The 19,351-nt window shown below is 46.9% G+C and overlaps 1 protein-coding gene and 1 long non-coding RNA gene across 2 annotated transcripts in view; one reads left to right on the top strand and one right to left on the bottom strand.

Moving 5' to 3' along the window:
- Nos1ap (nitric oxide synthase 1 adaptor protein) overlaps positions 1 to 13,362 on the bottom strand; it is a 273,184-nt gene extending 259,822 nt beyond the window's left edge. Inside the window, exon 1 of the mRNA NM_138922.3 lies at positions 12,824 to 13,362. Coding sequence (NP_620277.2) covers positions 12,824 to 12,928 — 105 coding nt within the window. The 5' untranslated portion in view covers positions 12,929 to 13,362. The remainder of the gene's footprint in view (positions 1 to 12,823) is intronic.
- Positions 13,363 to 13,447: 85 nt separating this feature from the next.
- On the top strand, positions 13,448 to 17,261 carry LOC102550090 (uncharacterized). The gene is made up of 2 exons (XR_359103.5): positions 13,448 to 14,590; positions 16,158 to 17,261. It is a non-coding gene; the product is annotated as an uncharacterized LOC102550090 (long non-coding RNA).
- The last annotated feature ends 2,090 nt before the right edge of the window (positions 17,262 to 19,351 follow it).

Below are 19,351 nucleotides of genomic sequence, written 5' to 3' on the forward strand. Positions count from 1 at the left end.
GTAATTGACCTGTCAACCGATATGTGAGCTTCAAGTTATGGGGATGTCACTTGGCCAGGGCCAGGGCGTTTGATCTGCAGAGAACACAGAAGAATGGGAAAGCCCTGGAGAAGTGGGATTGGGAGCCTCGCTCTAAGACTCGGGTGCTGACTTCGCTCCATAACTGACAGATGAGGGGACTGGGGTACAAAGAGGTGGAAGAGACCTGATCAAGGCTGCTGATGCAACCAGAGGTGGGATAGGCTCTGTAGCCAATTCAGAAGGATTCTGTGCCCCCCTCTAAACCTCAGCCTAGCTCCCTGCTAAGAGTTCTTATCAAGGAAGGAAAATGTAAATGGGGACTCAGGAACACTGCAGCCTTCCCAACTGCCACATCCAAGGCAGGAGACTCCTCCCTTAGAGGAGGTGAGTCAGGAGCCTCAAGTGTGTGCTTCAGACATATTTCTAAGGAAGAGCAATTTCCAGCTACGGCTGGAGAGGGAAAATAGGGAACCAGGGAGAGGCATCACTGTCACAAGATGCCTGGCACCTCCAGAGCTTTAAGGATATCGGCTTCGCTCTGAAAAAGCAAGATCCGCGCTGAAGCTCAGCCACACTGTGTGTCGTCACAGCTGCCACACGCCGGTGCTAGCCACACTGTGTGTCGTCACAGCTGCTACACGCCGGTGCTAGAGGAAATCTAAGAGGAGATCAAGTGCTGTAATAGCAATAGATGGAGGAGAGAGAGATGCCAGTCTTTGACCAGCTAAGTAAACCTCGCCATGGAGCTGGGAGACTCATCATCTTAGGCCTCCAACAGCAAAGCTGGCTTCTGATCACAAACTAACTCACCTTTTCAGGGAAGGCGAGAGCCTCACCATGAGAGCCTCACCATAAAGGGCCTCGCCTCACCCGCCAAGGGAAGGCCTAAGAGCAGAAGTCGAACATCGCTTCCTCTCCAGAAACCATTTTTATAAACCAAACTCAATCTGCATTAGACAACAACTAGGTTGGGCATGTGAGACAGAATCATTACCCCGCAGAAGAGCCATGTTAGGCAACTGTAGAGATGGCTCAGTGGTTAAGAACAGTAACTCAGCTGAGCACAGTAGCACTCGGGAGGCAGAGGCAGGCAGATCTCTGAGTTCAAGGCCAGCCTGGTCTACAGATTGAATTCCAGGACAGCCAGGGAAAACCTGGTCTCAAAATAGCAATAAAAGAATACTGACTACTCTTTCAAAGGCCCAGGTTCGATTCCCAGCACTTACATGGTAGCTCATAACCAGGGAACAAATGCTCTGTTCTGGATTCCACAAGTTCTAGGCGTGCACAGACGTAACACCCATATACATAAAATTACAAGAGCCACGCTGAGGATCCCACTCTTGACAAGGGCACCCAAGGAAATGTTCTGAGAAGGGAATTCACAGACATTCAACGATACCAACTTCCTGCAGTCTTCTGCCCATTCAACAGCATGTCTCCAGTATATCAAGAACTGTTCTATGGTTGGAAATGTACCATCCAGGGTGGAGTAGGGTACAAAAGCAAAAACAACTGCCACAGGGAAAAGTTGAGTTCCAGCAAGACAGTTCAGCAGGCAAAGTCAGGGAAGCCTGACGACTGAGTTCAACCCCCAGATCCCATGTAAAAAGGGAGGAAAGAAATGCCACTTCTACAACAATGCTGTCCTTCTCATTCAAGGAACAAAAAAATTCTCAACACAAATATGGAAAGATAAAACCGATGCCGATCTCAAGGTCGGAGCGAAAGGGAGATCACAGTGAAATGCCTCACTCGTTATGAAAATCCTTGAAACAAATTTAAAATACAAAGTGGCAGCAAAAATAAATACGTAAATAAAAGACAAAGGTCACAATGCCCCAGGTTATCCCCATACTATGAACTCATCTCTAGGATAATTCAGCTATATTAATCGGGTTCCTATCGATGTTACAAAACACCCAAGATAATCAACTGTTTAAAAAAAGAAACACTTTTTCTTGACTCTCAGTTTCAGAGGTTTTGATTGGAGATGAATGAAGACACATTTGGGTTCCATACTGTAGAAAGGAATCTGCACACACGTGCTGTTGTTAATTTAGTAACATCTTTGTTCTGACTCTCCAGGTGAGGGGGCACCTCGAGGAGTACAGGATCGATATCCATGGGCAGTAACCAGACTCAGTAAGGCCAAAGCCCCTGAGCCCAAATAGGCAGAAAATGAGAAAAAGGTACCAAGGATGATAAAAGCGACAAAGACATCACAAGTCTTCAAACCTGGGCTGACCCATGAGTGGGAGGAGCTTAGGAAGGGCTGCCTTGGTCCAGCTCTCCAAAAAGCCAGATAGCTGGAGGCAGGACGTGAAGGCCATGTCTCCCAGAGTGTTAGCCTATCACCTTCCCAGATGAAAGCACAATTTAAGTAAGGTGTGTCCCTGCCTCTGGGGCTCGCTGACATTTGCAGGACAGGCATCTAAAGGTCTTCATTCCAGTCGCAGCTTCAGTACATGGTCAAGTGGCCTAAACTGCTACTCAGGGTCTGCACTAGCGCTGTAACAACACATGGGGACATGTGGCACAGGAGGGCTTCTTACCCCATCCAGGCAGGAAGCAGAGAGAGAGGGAGAGGGAGAAGGAGAGGAAGAGGGAGAGGAGGAGGGGGAGGGGGAGAGGGGAAGGGGAGGGGGAGGGGAGGGGAGGGGGGAGGGGAGGGAGAGGGAGAGGGAGAGGGAAAGGGAGAGGGAGAGGGAAAGACTCGGACTAAGGAGGATGGGTTTCTGTATATCTTTAAGGACACCTTCCCAGTAATCTTTCTTCTAGTAGACCCCACCCGCCAAGACTAGAGGCCCACTACCTCTCCATGGAACATATGGTCCCTTTGAGGACCCAAAGCCCAAACAATAGCACCAGCCATCAGGTTTTCTCTTATTTTATTTCACTGCCCAGATATTCCAATTAGCAATACATCTGAGAAAAAACCTTCTAATGCCATGGCTCAAACACTCGATCAGAACAGGCTAGAAAACGTTAAACAGTGTCACCCATGCTACCCTTCAGAGAACCTGGGCTTGGAGGCTTAATTCTTTACTTGCTAATTGCAGATTGTTCTGATATAGGCCAACGATCGATCAATCGAGAACAGCTGCTTTATTGATCACAGGCTAACAGAAATCAGTATGTTCTTAATTCACTGTGCGTTGGCGGGAAGTGCTCTATTCTTGACCACCTCCTCCTTCCACCCAGTGGACCTCTAAAGTGTGGATTCCCTCTCCTTCAACACTCAAGTCTGTCATGTGAACCAGTCATCCCCCACACCCAAGGTGGTGGCTTCAAGAATAAGTGGGGGTGGGGCCAGGGAGATGGCCTAGCAGGTAAAAGTGACTGCAGCACTAACCTGCAGACATGAAGTTGATTCCCAGAATTGACATACAAACCTAGACTTGGTGGCACGCATTTATAATCCCAGCCCTCCTACGTAGAGGTGAAGGTGGAGACAAGGAGAATCCTAGCTGGAAGTTTCATGGGCCAGCTAACCAGGAGAATGCTCAAGGAGCAGAAACGACAAGACTGACCTTGCCTCAGCCGGAGAGAAGGCAAGAAGCAACTCCCCGACGTTGTTATCTGATGCACAGACATAGCAAATGTGCCAAGTGCAAGCGAATGTGTACGCGCACACATGCGCACGTGCGCACACACGCACATAATTAATTTTAATAGTAAGACTGCGTAGGCACAGCCACTGCCCTCAGTTCTCAGATGACACCCAAATCTTACCACAGAAAACCAACCCGGTTACACGCAGGAAGGACTACATGAGGGTTTAGCTTTCTGTGGGCACAGAACTTGCTAGACGCGCCTTCTTAAACAACTTTGAGGCCAGCTGCTCTGATGTTTAAAAGTAAATGTGGCGCTGAGCATAAAAAACGAAAGGGGAAATGTAAGCATCGCAAGGTATTAATTAATCCCATGCTGCAAGATTCCTTCTGCTTAGATTAGCTGTGCTTAAAGAAATATTTACCCAAGAAACTCAAAGGCAAGTGAAGACAGACGACACACCATACTTAAGATGCTGTGATTTTTAATCATAACAGGGATTAAAAGGCTGGAATAAATGCGATGAGGGCTTACACCAGAACCCAGTTAACCCTTCCCCGCCCCCTTCCAAGAAAGCTGACAGCTATTTTAAGCCCACACAGCCGTCTCGCTGTCTGATTTGCAACTTGAGGAATCAGAGTAATTCTGCAGCTAGATTTAAAAAAAAAAAAAAAAAAGGCAGGCATGTATAATAAAGATAATACATTACCAAACCACACAGTTAGGGAAGACAACTGTGTGCGGCCATTGTGTGGATTAAACCATGCACAGACCAATCAAATGAGACAAATTGCAAGTTGTAGGATTTAATGTAATGAAAACAACAGCCCACTCTGTACCACTGTGCTGGGCATTTATGTGGAGTGGACAGTTCCCTTCCCCCTCCCAGCCACCTTAGGGAGCAAACAAACCATCTGTGGAACCTCCCTTCCAGAAGGGATACAAGGTCAGTAAGTAAGGGACAAAGCTAGGGTTCGAAGCCAAACGCAGCTCCTGAATCTAACTAAGCTAGGCACTCTTGCCAACCAAATTTATATGACATAAAATAACAAAGCCAAGCGTGGTGACACACGCCTTTAATCCCAGCACTTGTGAGGCAGAGGCAGGTGGACCACTGAGTTCGAGGCCAGCCTGGTCTACAGAGTCCCTGAGTTCCAGAGCTACACAGAGAAGCAATGTCTTAAAAAACCAGAGAGAGAGAGAGAGAGAGAGAGAGAGAGAGAGAGAGAGAGAGAGAGAGAGAGAGAATGGCAGTGGGGGGACTCATTCATTAAACATAAAGAACAATTAGTAAATGATAATTACCTATTCCTGAAATTAAACATCTGTTTTAATTCAAACTCTAATTCCCCACTGCACATCAATCATGGGGTTTTCTTTTCCATTCAGGAAAACAAAAAAGCTTACTGAGAAGTGGCACAGTGAAAACTGGGGGCTGAGACTAATACTAGACACCATGACAGAATGCCTCAAGTTACTGAGCAACAAGAACTGAAGGACGAAAGCAAGAGGAGCCTGGCACCAACATGGCATCTCCCACTGAGGGGTGGCCAGGGAGGACCCTGGCAGTCCTCACAGGAAACAGCTAAGAAATTACATTGATTCATTCATTCACTTTTATGCACGCAAGACATTGCATTCATATCTGTGGAGAACATGGGACAGGGGGATGCAGACCCAAAGACCCTGTGGAGACTGAAATGGGGCAAGGACACCCAGCCCTCACTGTACACGAGAGAGAGAGAGAGAGAGAGAGAGAGAGAGAGAGAGAGAGAGAGAAGAGAAGAGAAGAGAAGAGAAGAGAAGAGAAGAGCAGAGCAGAGCAGAGCAGAGCAGAGCAGAGCAGAGCAGAGCAGAGCAGAGCAGAGCAGAGCAGAGCAGAGCAGAGCAGAGCAGAGCAGAGCAGAGCAGCACATATTCACCGCTTCCTCATTCTTGTCTTTGGATGAAGGTGTGACCAGTTCCCCCAAGCCCCGGCCACTGTGACTGTCTTCCCACCACCACGGGTTGTCATGCAAACTGTAAGCCAGAACAAACCCTTTCTCCTGTGAGTTGCTCTTGTCAAAGTATTTTGCCACAGCAACAGGAAAAGAAACTAAGACAAGGTCAGACCCAAAAGATCGTATGTATTATACGTTTAAATGTATCTCATGTCCAGAATAGGAAAATCTAGAAACAATAAAGAACGGTGCTGCCTTGGGGCTGGAGACAGGGGTCCCTCTGAGACGGTGGGAATGTTCTAGAACACATATAGCAATGGGTGCTTGTGAATACACTAAAAAACAAATCACTGAATTATACACATTTTAAGTTGGTGGATTATAAGGTACATGAATCATATCCAGTAAAGCTACTAGAAAGAAGAAGGGGGCTTGGAAGATAGCTGGCTCAGTAAAGTTCTTCCTGTGCAAGCATGAGGAACTGAGTCTAGATCAACCAAGTCCACGTTAAATGCCTCGATGGTTAAGAGCGCTGACTGCTCTTCCCGAGGTCCTGAGTTCAAATCCCAGCAACCACATGGCGGCTCACAACCATCTGTAATGGGATCTGATGCCCTCTTCTGGTTCCTGAAGACAGCCACAGTGTATTTATATATCATAAATAAATAAATCTTTAAAATAAATGGAACTGCAGCACACATCTGGACTCTAGCCCTCGGGAACAGGCATGGGCAGATCCCGCAAGTCTCTTTAAATCACTGAACTCGAAATTCAGGAGGACACCCTGTCTCAAGCAGTAAGGAGGGATGGAGAGATAGCTCCCCAGGTGAGAGCACCTACTGCTCTTGCAGAGGACCCAAGCTCAGTTCCGAGCACCTACCAGTTACCTGTCTATAACTCTAGTTCCAGGAGCACATCTTTCTTTGGCCTCTGCAGCAGGCATCTGCTGCACATACCCATACACAGGGCGTCAACCCCTGGTCTCCATTTGCACACAAATACACACACTGCACCAATAAAGAAAAGAAAAGAGTAAAAGATCCTCCCCTCAAAAAAAAAAAAGAAGAAGAAATGTATCAGAAATCAAGTTTTCAGTGTAGGGCAGGAAAAAAGCAGGATGCTTTCCTGGGCATAAGGGTAAGGCTAGCTAACAGGTCCCCAAGAAGCTACAGGCAGCACCCAGGTGACAAGTCTGAAGAGGACATGGGTAATTATAGCCAGCAATAGCACTGAATGTTCCTGTGCTTTGAAGCACCATTATGAGTAAGCAACACTAAACAGAAAGTTGAGTCTAATTTGAGTCCTATATATAGGTGACGGGCCATCATTGCATGTGGCTGCATAGTTTTTGGCCACTAAAAATGTCTAAGATATTTGGGGCAAATGAACCATGACCAAATGCCATTAAATCATAAAACTTACAACGAAGGTAGAAATAGATTTGTCCATAAGGACACTTTGGCCCATCTACTTTTATGAGAATGACGGAAGCTCTAGGCATCAGTGGTATCTCTCGCCCCCACGTGCAATTTTGCAACTTGATGTTGACACTCCCTCATTAAGAAGTGGGGCTTGGGAAACTCGGGAGTGAGAGCTCAGTTGGCAAAGTGTTTGACACAAAAGCATGAAGACCTCAGTGTGGTCCCTGGGACCCATGTAAAAAAGACAGGATTGGTGATACATGCTTGTAATCCCAGGGGTGAAGCTGCAGTCACAGAAGGATTGGCGAGGTTTGGCCATGAGTCAGCCTGGTCTATTGGCTGACTCCGAAATATGAGGTGGAGGGCTGGAGAGGTGGATCAGCTTTAAGAACATTCAGTTCCCAGCACCCACATGACGGTTGTCTACAACTCAAGAGGGCTCAATGCCCTTTTCTTGCCTCTGCTGACACTACCTATATGTTGTTCATAGGCACAAGCAGACAGACAGACGGAGACACACACACACACACACACACACACACACACACACATATTAAGAATAAATCTTAGGGGAAAAACTGTGAACAACACCTGAGAAACAATACTTCAGGTTGACCCATGGTCTCCACATGCGCGTAGACCGACAAGTGTATGAACTCACATTCACATGCTCAAACACATCAAAAGAAATGGAGTGTATTTCTATACCCCTGTAGCCAGTTATGATCAACAGAAGACAGCAGAAGAGATCCTATAAAACTCACAGGGCCAAACCTTAACAGTGCCCTCTCTCTTACAACACCCCCTCTGGACAGTCAACTACCAAACAAAAAAAGCCACCATGCTATGAAGAACTGTAAGCCAGCCGTTAGCTACAACAGTCACACAGAGAACTAGTAAAGCACCAGCCATATAAGTAAAACCTTCTAGGATTTTTCAGCCTGGTCACCCCCACTCCCTCCCCAAAAAAATGAACCCAACAGAATATTCACAGCTGAGCCAAGCCCTACCTGAATTCCCAGGCCATGGATCCTTAGAAAAACACACAGCTGTTGTTCCTAACCCGAGTCTTAAGGTTGCTTATTAGATAGCAACAGATAACTGTACCCAGAGATTAGGGGTAGTTCTGTTATTATGTACCTTGGGTCAAGACTTCCCCTCTGGACCTCAATTTCCATCCATAAAGTCAGTCTACACTAGATAGCTCTGGTGCCTTTCAGTTTTGACAGTCTGAGCCATAGTCCAGGCAGTGTCTGTTAGGAATACAGAGGGAACAACTATTTCAGGGGTAGGTAAGGGAGCCACAGTCCAGGGGTCAAACGCCCTGCAGGGTACTGATCAAAGGAGACAGAGGTTTGAACAATATAGGGCCCATAAGTGTTTAGTACATTATGGTTTGGAAATGCAATATGTAAAGAAAATCTCTTGTGTTCTATATGGAAGCTTCACCTGTCAATAAAAAGTTGTTGGCCTATCAGCATAGGCAGGAAATAGGAGGTGGGAGGTCCTTTGAGGAGTAAGGATTCTGGGATAGAGTCAGGCATGGAGGAGATTCACCATGATGATAAAGACGGCCGCAGGAACCTGAGGCGAGGTAACTAGCCACACGGCAGACATTAGAAGAGAATAAAAGGGTTAAGTCATGAACTAGTCAGGGAACAAGCCCACATTATTCATAAGTAATTCAATCTCCGAGTGGTTCTTTAGAAGCTTCAGCTCAGGTGGGAAAGCCTGCAGTTACGGAACGTTCCCCACAGGCTCGCGTGTCACTCTTCATCCCTGGCTGGTGGTGCTATTTTAGGGGTTAGTGGAAACTTCACAGAGTAGATGCTGGTTCAAGAAAGGAAGCAATGAGGATGTGCCTTTGAAAGTTGCACCCGGTCCCCAGTCTGCTCACCACCAGCTACCTCTGCTTCCGTTAGGCCATGAGGTGGGTGACTTCTGCCACATGCTCCCACCATCCTAACAGGCGGTAAAAAGCACTCCACTGTGTGCAGCGTTTGCTTCTGTGGGCACCTGAGGGCTGCCCTCCTGCTGCCTGCATGCCAAGTATGTGAGTGATCCTGCAGGGCTAGGGTTGCCCCCTGCCACGAGAACCAGCAACTAGAACCATGGACTGAACCATCTGAATCCGTGAGCTAAAATAGACTTTCCTTCCTTAAGTTACATGAATTGGATATTCCACCACCCCCCTGCCACGAGAACCAGCAACTAGAACCATGGACTGAACCATCTGAATCCGTGAGCTAAAACAGACCTTTCCTTCCTTAAGTTACATGAATTGGATATTCCTCCACAGTGACCAAAGCCTAACTGAGGTCAAACAGTCCTCATAATCTGATGCTTACAAGCTCTGTGAGTCTCATCTCTTAAGTTTCCACCTGAGAAACAGACAACACCCAAAGTAGCTGTTTGTATGAAGTCTTCGGGATTAGTACTGTACAATGTAATAATCAGCGGCATGCAAGAAAGACATAAAAAAAAATTACCAAATATATAAGGATTCGGGAGGATGCTCTGTCAACTCAGGTGTGAGGACCCTGGCGGGTGGCAGCCTCCCTGAGCCTATATCCTAGTTCACAGAAACAGATAGGTGAAGATATGCCTGGTGAAAATACAGCGGAGAGACTTAAGTGAGGCCTTGCAGGTGGAAGCAGTTTAGTTTGGGCTTCATCGTGATATGCATTATAGGGGTGGGATGCATGCAGGAAGCCAGGGTCTCTGGTGCCCATATCCCCTCCCCCCTTCCTGGGTAGTGGGATTGCTGGCGTGCACCACCACACCTAGACCAGTGGTGTTGAGGATGTGACCCAGGACTTCCTGCATGGTAGGCAAGCATTCCACCAACCCAACCAAGGTACCCTAAGATATGTGTATTTCTTAAGTACACAGAGGTTCAGCCAGGGACATGCTTTCCCAGGTAACCCTAAATCTTTGTGTCTCTGTGTAACTCTGAAAAACACCCAGGGGCCTACATCCAGAGAACCGCTCTATCCAGTGTTGCTACTGAAAAGCTGCCAACCCTTGGAAAAGGAAGTCTTGGGCTCCTTTTCCAAGGTACCTAACAAGGCAACAATGCATTTGCATTTTACAGTCTGTGCTTTTCCAAAACAAGGAGCAAGTGCCTTGTGGCTTTAACCCTGAAATCCCCACAACGGCACATTCCTAGGGACAGACACTGCTCAATAGAGGCAGAAGCTAGCTAAAGATGGCACTCACTGGTGGCACTTACTGGCATGCCTGGGGTCAGGAGTTGGGGGGAGGAGGGGAGTCACACAAAGAGATGGTCTTCTGTTTCCATCAGAAGGTCTTGGCTGACATGGTATTTGAATATGCCAGAGTCCGGCAGAGGTCAGAACCCAGTCCATAAAGTCAGCCTGGGCCTATAGAAGCTCCACCTACTCTCGTCTTTCCTTGTCTGGTTCACACTTGTCCATGCTGAGCGCCTGCACCCCACTCCCCCCACCCCCCACCCCCATGTTTCAGATCTGTGTTGGGAACATAACTTAGACCGGCCATGGCTCCTCCTCTTATTGACCACTTACTGCCTGTGAATCCAGAGAGTTACTATAGAAACTACACCGTGCAGCCCCCAGACATTTGCTCAGAAAAGAAACTACATGTTTAGTACTAAGGGGAATAAAAAAAGTGGGATCTAGCAAGTTGGAGCCAAGCCTCAGGCTCAGTATTTCTTAAGGACTACAAACGGCTTCGTTAGGTCACCTGAACAGTCCTTAAAGCTACACACTCCCCATAAATATATCAAGCTACAATTGGGCATAGAGGGATTGGACTATTTTGTCTAAAATTATTATTTGGTTGGCTGGGCAATTGGTTTTCTCTGGTAGGACTATGTGGCCAAGGCAAGCTACCAACTCATGGCAATCCCCCTGCCTCAGCATTCCCACTGCAGATTATACCAAAAATTGGGCTTTTCTTGCAATTTGTATGTATAGACATTAGATTTTTGACACCTAGCTGCAACCAAACCCAGGGGCCTGAGAGAAAAGAATAAAAGATAAAAATAAATAAATAAATAAAAAATAAAGAATTTTAAACCTTACTAGTCTTTTCCCCCTAGTTCTTTTTTTTTTTTTTTTTCCCCGGAGCTGGGGACCGAACCCAGGGCCTTGTGCTTGCTAGGCAAGCGCTCTACCACTGAGCTAAATCCCCAACCCCTTTCCCCCTAGTTCTTGAAGAAGAAAATAAAACAAAAACAAAAACAAAAAAACCTCTGATCAGGATGGAGAGACGGCTCAGTGAGTGCTTAAGAACACACACACTACCATTACAGAGGATCTGAGTTCAGTTCCCAAAACCTACATCAATTAGCTCAGAAGCGTCTGTTATCCGTCTCCAGGGAGATCCAACGCCTCTGGACTCCAGGGGCCCTCCGTTCACATGCACATAACCACACACACAGACACAGGATTTAAAATAATAAAAAATATTTTTTAATAGAACACTGATGAACAAAGCAAAAGAATGACAATTTCTTAGTGTATGTGTATCCAAGAAAATTAAATCTTAATCATAATAAAAAGTTATACTTTTTAAAAACTGCTTACCAAATCCATAGGCCCAGACACACATGTACGCAAACATCCCTATCTTAGGCCAAGCAGCTCTATTCTGAGAAAGAGAAGTGAGATAGGATCTTGGCTGACAGCTCCCCTCTAGTCCCAACTATACTCAGCAATCCAGTTCTGCACTCCAAGGTAGAGTTTGACATCAGTAGGACAACTCTAGTTCTAAAAAATATGACTGAGAAAACTTGGGGTTTGGGGGGAGCATGATTCACCAATTCACACAGCTGCGTGAGAAGAGGGGAGCTAAGTATAAAGACAATGACCTCTGGGCATCAGACTGAGACTCCAATGATGTTTCGCAAATTGAAGGAAATTGACACCGGATAGCAGTCCTTGCACAATATGCTAACCTGCAGGTCACTGAAGAAAAGAGACTGGAGCCTTCTTGTCAAAAGTCTCGTCCTCAAAACCATCCAAACCCAATCTATACAGAGCTCCCTTAAATTTCACTTAGTAGCAAGCACACTGGGCATGCTGAGTAAGTACGTCTTTCTCTCATGAAGTTATAGGTAGGACAGGGCACCAATCACTAGTAGAAGCCTTTTCCACTGAAAAGCACCATTCTGGGGAAACTCCACTGCAGTCTCAGAAGCCAGAATTCCTTACACAGAGAGGTGCCTCACGGTCACCGGGTTGCCTGTCTTACACACACAACCACTGGTCCAGCGCGAAGGTTTCCACTCCGCCCCTCCCCCAAGGGTGGCTTTGGCCTTGGCCCTGCAAATTCCAGTCGTCTCGGCTAAATTCTTCATCAGCAACTGCTGAGATTTAACAGCGCACCACCACAAAACTAGAAAACAGATTTCACTCCACCACTACCCCAATGACTGGCACATGCTAAAGAGTCGTGCAAAAGCAGACATTTGGGAAGTAACTTTAACACCTACACCCAACTACTTGGAATGAATATATATAATATATTATATATTTATTATATATGTAATTTTTTAAACCGGTCAGGAAACAGGCATTCTCCTGAAAGCACCTCTCTTGGGAGACCAGCAGGTAAATAACACCAGTGCTTCCTTAAAGCTTTCCAAAGAGCCAGATGTCCAGGCTGCGCTACTCAGTCTTCTCCGGGAAGTAACTCAATCCAGCCTTGGCGGGCCAAGGATGGGGTGTCTGCAGGTAGAAGGGGATGAAGCAGTACACCTCAAACTTTGCAGGTGCTCTTTTTTAGCTGCTCTGGGCAAGAGCTGAGACAGGCCTAACCCACCTGCTCTGAGTCCAGGATCGCTGGCATCCCATTCACCCAGACCTGCCCCCTCGGGGTCCTGCCCTCCCGGTTGCCCCTCACCTTGGCCTCAAAAGAGATGCCGTGCTGGAAGGCGTCCTCGTTGTGCAAAGGGATCCGTAAGTCGTGCCCATCGTCCACAAGGTTGTACTTGGTTTTGCTGGGCATGGTGACCCGCGGCGGACCCGCTGCTCCAAGGGGGCGGCGGTGGCGGCGACGAGAAAGAGCTGGCGAGACCCCGTGGAGAGAACAGTGGGGCCGGGCGAGGCGGCAGCGAGGACCCGGGTCGCGAGGTGGGCAGCCTGGGTGCCAGGCAGTGGCGGGGGGGACCCGGAGCGGTGCCTCCGGAGGGCCGATCGGCAGGGGCGGCGCGGATGCGGCTGGCGCGAGCAGCTCGGTGGCCGCGCTCTGACTACGGGGAGGCGGCCAGGCGGCCGGGCAGGCGGGAGCGGGTGGCGCGGAGCCCCGGAGCCGGACGCCGAGCAAAGGGCGCACGGCCCGAAGCGGGGCTAGACTGGGAGCCGGATCCCGAGCTCGGCGCGCACGACCCGGGACAAGGAAGAAAGGCAGCAGCGGCGGCAGCGGTGGCGGCGGAGCAGGGTGCCTGTCACGGAGACGCCGGATCGGCTGCCAGCCCGCGGCTCCTCCTGCGGGGCGGGCCCGGGCCGACTCCTCCCGCGCGCCAGAGCCCCGCCCGCCGCCGCCGGGTCCGCCCCGCGCCCCGCGCCCCGCGCGCGCCCAGCAGGTGAAAGTCCCCGCAGCGCCAAGCCGGGACCGGGGAACTTCGCCCTGGCCCAGCCGCAGGACCGTGGGGATCCAGGCGCAGTCTGCTCAGCCAGTAGCAGCGAAACGGCATCGCCTTGCATGTGTGTGTTTGTTTTGTTTTGTTTGAGGAGCCGGAGAGGAGCGCTGTTTATTGGGTTTTGTTTTCCCAAGAAGACCGTAGATCTGTCCCAGATACCCTGGGTCTGGGCCGCATTAATTCGGAGATCTCCACTTCTCCTTAGAACCAAGGCTAAAGCCAAGTAAGAGGACTGTCCTCTGTGCTTTTTTGTCCCTTTGGGTGTGTAGCTTGCATTTGGGGACTCAGCAGGGTTTCTTTGGGAAGAATTTAAATATTTAAAAGTCGTCAGCCTTGGAGAACTGGAGTAGGCTGCACTAGGGGCAAGAAATTGCAAAATGTTCTTACATCCTTAATTAAACTTTTTTTTAAACTGGCTAGTGATGAGAGAGAGAGAGAGAGAGAGAGAGAGAGAGAGAGAGAGAGAGGAAGAAAGAAAGGAGAGAGGGGGAGGGGAGGGAGGGAGAGAGAGAGAAAGTTTTCAAAATTCTGTGAGGCCTTTTACAGATGGGCAAAGGAAGGCGCCAAAGGAGGATTTCGAGACCAGTGTTTCTAAACTTCATAGATAGTGTTGTGTAACAGTTTCCTTTGAGACTGAAACAGTCTGTCGAGCATCCAGCAGGAAAGGTCTTTAAGCAGGAAGGTAAACAACTCAAACTAGCTTCAGGAAGTCCCTGAAACTGGCCAGATCCAAGAGGCCCCTCCCTGCCAGAGTAAACAATAAAAGCAGAGCATCTCAGGTAACTTGAAGCTGAGCTGCAAAGCAGACTCTCGGAGGAAATAAACTGCAAAGATTCGGACCAGACCTAGAAGCAGCAGAAACCAACCAAGCTGTCAGGAAGAGGTGTAGATCAGAGTCACTTGGAAAGGACACTCTCCAACCTGTTGAGCTGCCTGCAGTGTACTCCAGGTCCCCAGCTTTTGTGAGCTGTCACCCGTGCTGCGCTGGACCTTGATGATGCAGCTGTCTTTGAGTCATTTCTGGTCCTGTAAGTAACCTCTCACCCATTTTCCTGTAAGTAACCCCAGTAAAAACTCATTGGGTTCAACCAAGTGGAACTTCGGTGGTATCCTGTACTTTGGTCTGCAGTGAGTTTCCTATCTGGGATGAATGTTTGCTGTGTCTCCCCAGGAAAGGGTTGTCACACAACATTCAGATACATAGTAGCTGTAATCTACCACTTTATAGAGCTCAGACTCCCCAGTAGTAGCTAGCCCAGTCTGCGTCAAAGCTGAGATTCCCCAAGACAAAATGATCAACTTCTGTTGTACAAATCTGTTGTGGTTGCTGATATTGTTAGAAGGGACTCTGTGCGCCCATGCACAGCAAACATGGCTCTGGCCGGCTTTGCCCCTCTTCATTCCCTCAGCCTTGCTAAAAGCTGTCGGATCACATCCCTAAAGCTATCCACCAACGTCTATCCCCTTGTTTGGCCATTTCTTCTTCTTGAAGCTGACTACCAAGGTCCAGCTATCAAAGTACTGAAGTCCAGCAATCAAAAGCCCCCTTTGACTCACCTAAGGACCATATCCAATCAAAATTAAACACCTCAAACTGACAAGGCATTTCCCCTTTTATCTTAATAAACCACATTTGCCTATATGACACGTCTGTCTCCTCTCCATCCAGAGGCAGTTCTTTTTTCCCAAAAACAAGTACTCCTCCCTTTCCCCCTTCCCTCCCCTTTTGCCTTCTCCCTCATCCTCTCTCCCCTGTCTTTGTCTCTTTTCTCCTGCCCTTTGTCCCTCTGGAGCAAATGAATCTCCTGTGCTAAGAACTTGGTCTTGGGATGCCCTGCTCTAATACTGACCCCTACATTGTCAACAGAACAAGATCTAGACTCTCCTAGGAGGCGGTCACCCTCTGAGCATGTCTGTGAGGGAGGCTCTATGCTGGGTGACTAAGATGGGAAGATGTACCCTAAAGGTGGATGGCACCTTTCCACAGGCTGGGGTCCAGAACCAAATAGCAAGGGGGAACGAGCTGAGCACCAGCCTTCATCGCTCTCTGCTTCCCGACTGTGAACGCAATGTGAGCAGTGGCCACATGTGTTCCCCACCACGACAGACTAGGCTGAGATGGTGAAGCAAAATAAATCCCTTCCTCCGTAAGTCCCGCTTTGTCAGGAATGGATCACAGCAACAAGAAAAGTAACGAGTAATCTGTCTTGTTCCGTTCTGTCTTAGTTTACGTTTGGGTTTATTCTCCCAGCCCTGGGGATTAAACCTACCATTGAGCCCCCTCTTACTTCTTGTCTGAAAACAGTCTCACTAGATTGCTCAAGCTTGTTTTGAAGCTGCAATCCCCCTGCCTCATCCTCTTCAGTGGCAGGGATTACAGATCTACATTACCAAGCCAAAACCAGAATAGCCTGGTCTTTAAAGCTGTGAACACATCCACCCAAACCATTCTTAGACCATTCATTGTTGCATAGGCTACCTTTGATATCTCCGTGAAACACCCCAAAGAAATGGTTCTGTGTCATCTCGGTGATAAGTTTATGCAAGCGAATTTTATTGCCCTGACCTGACGCTCTTTCTTATCTTGTCTTCTAGGGTGAGAGTACAGCTGCCCTTAGCTGCTCCCTGTCTGCCTGAATTCCTGTGAAGAGATAACATCTTTCTGGGATATCTCCCTAAATTTAAAAAAAAAAAAAAAAAAAGGCAGCCCAATGAGTAGGACAGGTTAATCACATACATCATTCTGCACAGACTTTATTATCTTTACAAATATTAGTAAGAGCCAAAAATAATCTGCACAGAGGAAATGCACCAGTAACCTTTTTATAAATACAAGACCCAAAGCTCTAATCAGGCGTATTTGACTCTTTGAATGTCACGGTGGTTTTAATATGCATCAGAAATGGGCTTTGTAAAACTCGGCACGGTAACTCAACAACTTAAAGGCAAGATGTTAAATAACTATTTTATTTACACCTCATATTCTATCCCAAATTGATGGTGTTTCCAGACTCTAAGAGGCCTTTTCTTCTAGATTAACTTTAACCTCACTGGACTGATGAATTCATCAGAACTTCATAACTAAGATATGGCACAAGAAGGTAAGAGGTCTCAAAGATCAGTCATCAGGGTCTAATAGAGAGAATACTCCATAGGAGACGCCAATATTTATGGGGCTGGATAAGAATAGCAGCTAATATCCATAGTTCTCTGGTGTGTCTCCCACCCATCTCAGCGTTTTAGCAATGCCTCATATGATATATACATCAGCCCTAATGTAGCGGATTGCATGAAGAAAGCCAGGAGTACAGAGAGGTTTACACAACTCGCCAAAGTCATACATACAAAGGAGAGGCGACAATCACATCCGGGTCAACCCTGTTCTGAAGGGTAGAGACTGACCTTGCCGTGCTTTTATTTACAAATAAGACACACGGGAAACTAGAGGTTGCTGACTTGTTTCAGCGCAGATTGTTGCCAGCCTGCATTCATTCTGTGTCGGTGAGATGGAATGTTCCAAAAAGGGGAGCCTGGGCTGGTTTGGCCCCTGCCTTCTATCACGTCAGCAGCAGACAGGCGTGCAAACAGCCTTCTTTCGGAAAACAATGGACATCCGTGGTGGTGATTTCCTTCTTTAATATTTTTAAAGCGATACCAATCCTTTTGTTAACACCTTTAAATAAAACTAAATATTACCTCAGATTTTCCAAATCCATTTAAGAAAAAAGCAAAAGAAAAAAAAGTGTGGTTTCTCTCATTCTATTTTTTGGGGGGTAGGAGGGAGAGCTGTTTTAGTTTTTAGCGTTTCTATTCCCAGATAGCCTCTCTCTCACTCTGTAGCCCAGGCGGGACTTGAGTATTTGATGCCTCTGCTTCAATCTCCAATTTGCTTCAACTCAGACCTGTGCCACCAGGGCCCTCTTCTAGTTTTTGAAGCAAGTTCTTGCTGTGCAACCCAGACTAGCTTGGAACTCATGATTTCCCTGCCTCAAGCCTCACCAAATGATGGGGTTGAAAGTGTGTGTGACAGCATGAAACTCGTGTCACTATTATCTATGTATTTACATGAAGAAAAAAGTGTATTTTCATTGTGAGGAAACTGAATCTAAGGCTGGGCACTCATTAGGCCAGGGCTGTACCTCTGAGCTATACCCACAGACAAGCCTTCTGTATCTTAATCATTGCATAATAAACTTAATCTGAATTATATTCCATTTAAATTGAAATTGCTTATTCATAAAAATGCTTGCTAGGTTAACTTTGTTCATTATTTTTTAAGATTTATTCATGTTTATTTTATGTGTTTTGCATGTTTTGCCTGCATGTACGTATATGCCCCGTACTTACTCTTATAGCCTTGGAGCTGGGGTGACAGATAGTTGTAGACTGCCATCTGGGTGCTGGGAACCAACCCTGAGTCCTGTGGAAGAGCAGCCAGTGCTTTGAACCTTTGAGTCATTGCACCAGACCCCTAACTTGGTTTAAAATTTAATTGTAGAGTCTGTGGTAACAAATGTCAGTAATTTTAGCACACATGAGGCTAGGAAGCTGAGGCACGAGGGTCAAAAAGTTAAGGCCAGCCTGGGCTATGTTGCAAAACCCTGGGTCAAAAAATAAATAAATCGAGCTGGGGATTTAGCTCAGTGGTAGAGCACTTACCTAGGAAGCGCAAGGCCCTGGGTTCGGTCCCCAGCTCCGAAAAAAAGAACCAAAAATAAATAAATAAATAAATAAATAAATAAATAAATAAATAAATAAATAAATAAAAATAAATCAAAATGGTGGCGATAGTTCAGTAGTTAAGAGCACTTGCTGATCTTCCAAAGAACCTGGGTTCCATTACCAATAACCACATGGCTTACAACCCCCTTAACTCCAGTTCCAGGGATCTGATCCCTTTTTCTGGCCTTCGTGGGCTTCAGTCATAAAAGTGATTCTCAGACATGTACCTGTAAAGTCCGAAGAAGGGGCAAGAAACTGCAGCACACCACCAGAAGTTTTTTCAGTGCATTTCTCTGCTGGAGTCCTGACAAATGCAGCTCAACTATGAAATATAAGGCAGGCCAATATATGTGTCATTAGCAAAGAATCTTTCATCACGTGTTCTTTTCTGTTCTCTCACGTGCTTGCTTTAGCAGAACATCCTCTCTCCTGCGTCTGCTTCAGTGAAACGTTCCTTCATGAGTCTGCCTTAGTCTTTCACCTGTGTCCACTTCAGAAAGCACTCCTTCACGTGCGTGCCCCAGCAAAACACCATCTAACACAACTGAATTTCCAGAGAACCCTTAGGATTCTACTTCGTGAGTGCAGTCAAAGTACCACTACACATAAAAATAAAATTTTTAAAAAATCAAAATCAGGCTGGGGGTGGCGATGTTCAACTTTAATCCCAGTATTCAAGAGGCAGAGGCTGGTGACTCTCCATGAGTTCAAGGCCAGCCTGATCTGCAAGGCCAACCAAGGCTACATATTAAGTAAGACCCTGACTGAAAAAAAGTTAAAACAAAGAATACTTAATTAAAAGAAGCTGGGATTATAGTTCAGTCGTAGAATACCTGCTTAGCAGCTCAGTAAAATCTTTTCACCACACAATGATAAACGAGTTGAGATTTTACAGCAAAAGTAATTTTTTATTTTATAACCATTCAGAATTCAAAAAAAAAAAAAACAAATTTGCTCGAGATTTCTACTTTGTGGGAATATAGTCTAGGTTCAATCCCTGGTACTACAAAAACAAAGAGACAGGCTTTGCTTTGACCTGCTAACGAAGTCTTACTTGACCACGTACG

The sequence above is a fragment of the Rattus norvegicus genome, chromosome 13 (assembly GCF_036323735.1).
Source record: "Rattus norvegicus strain BN/NHsdMcwi chromosome 13, GRCr8, whole genome shotgun sequence".
In the NCBI taxonomy this organism is placed as follows: Eukaryota; Metazoa; Chordata; class Mammalia; order Rodentia; family Muridae; genus Rattus; species Rattus norvegicus.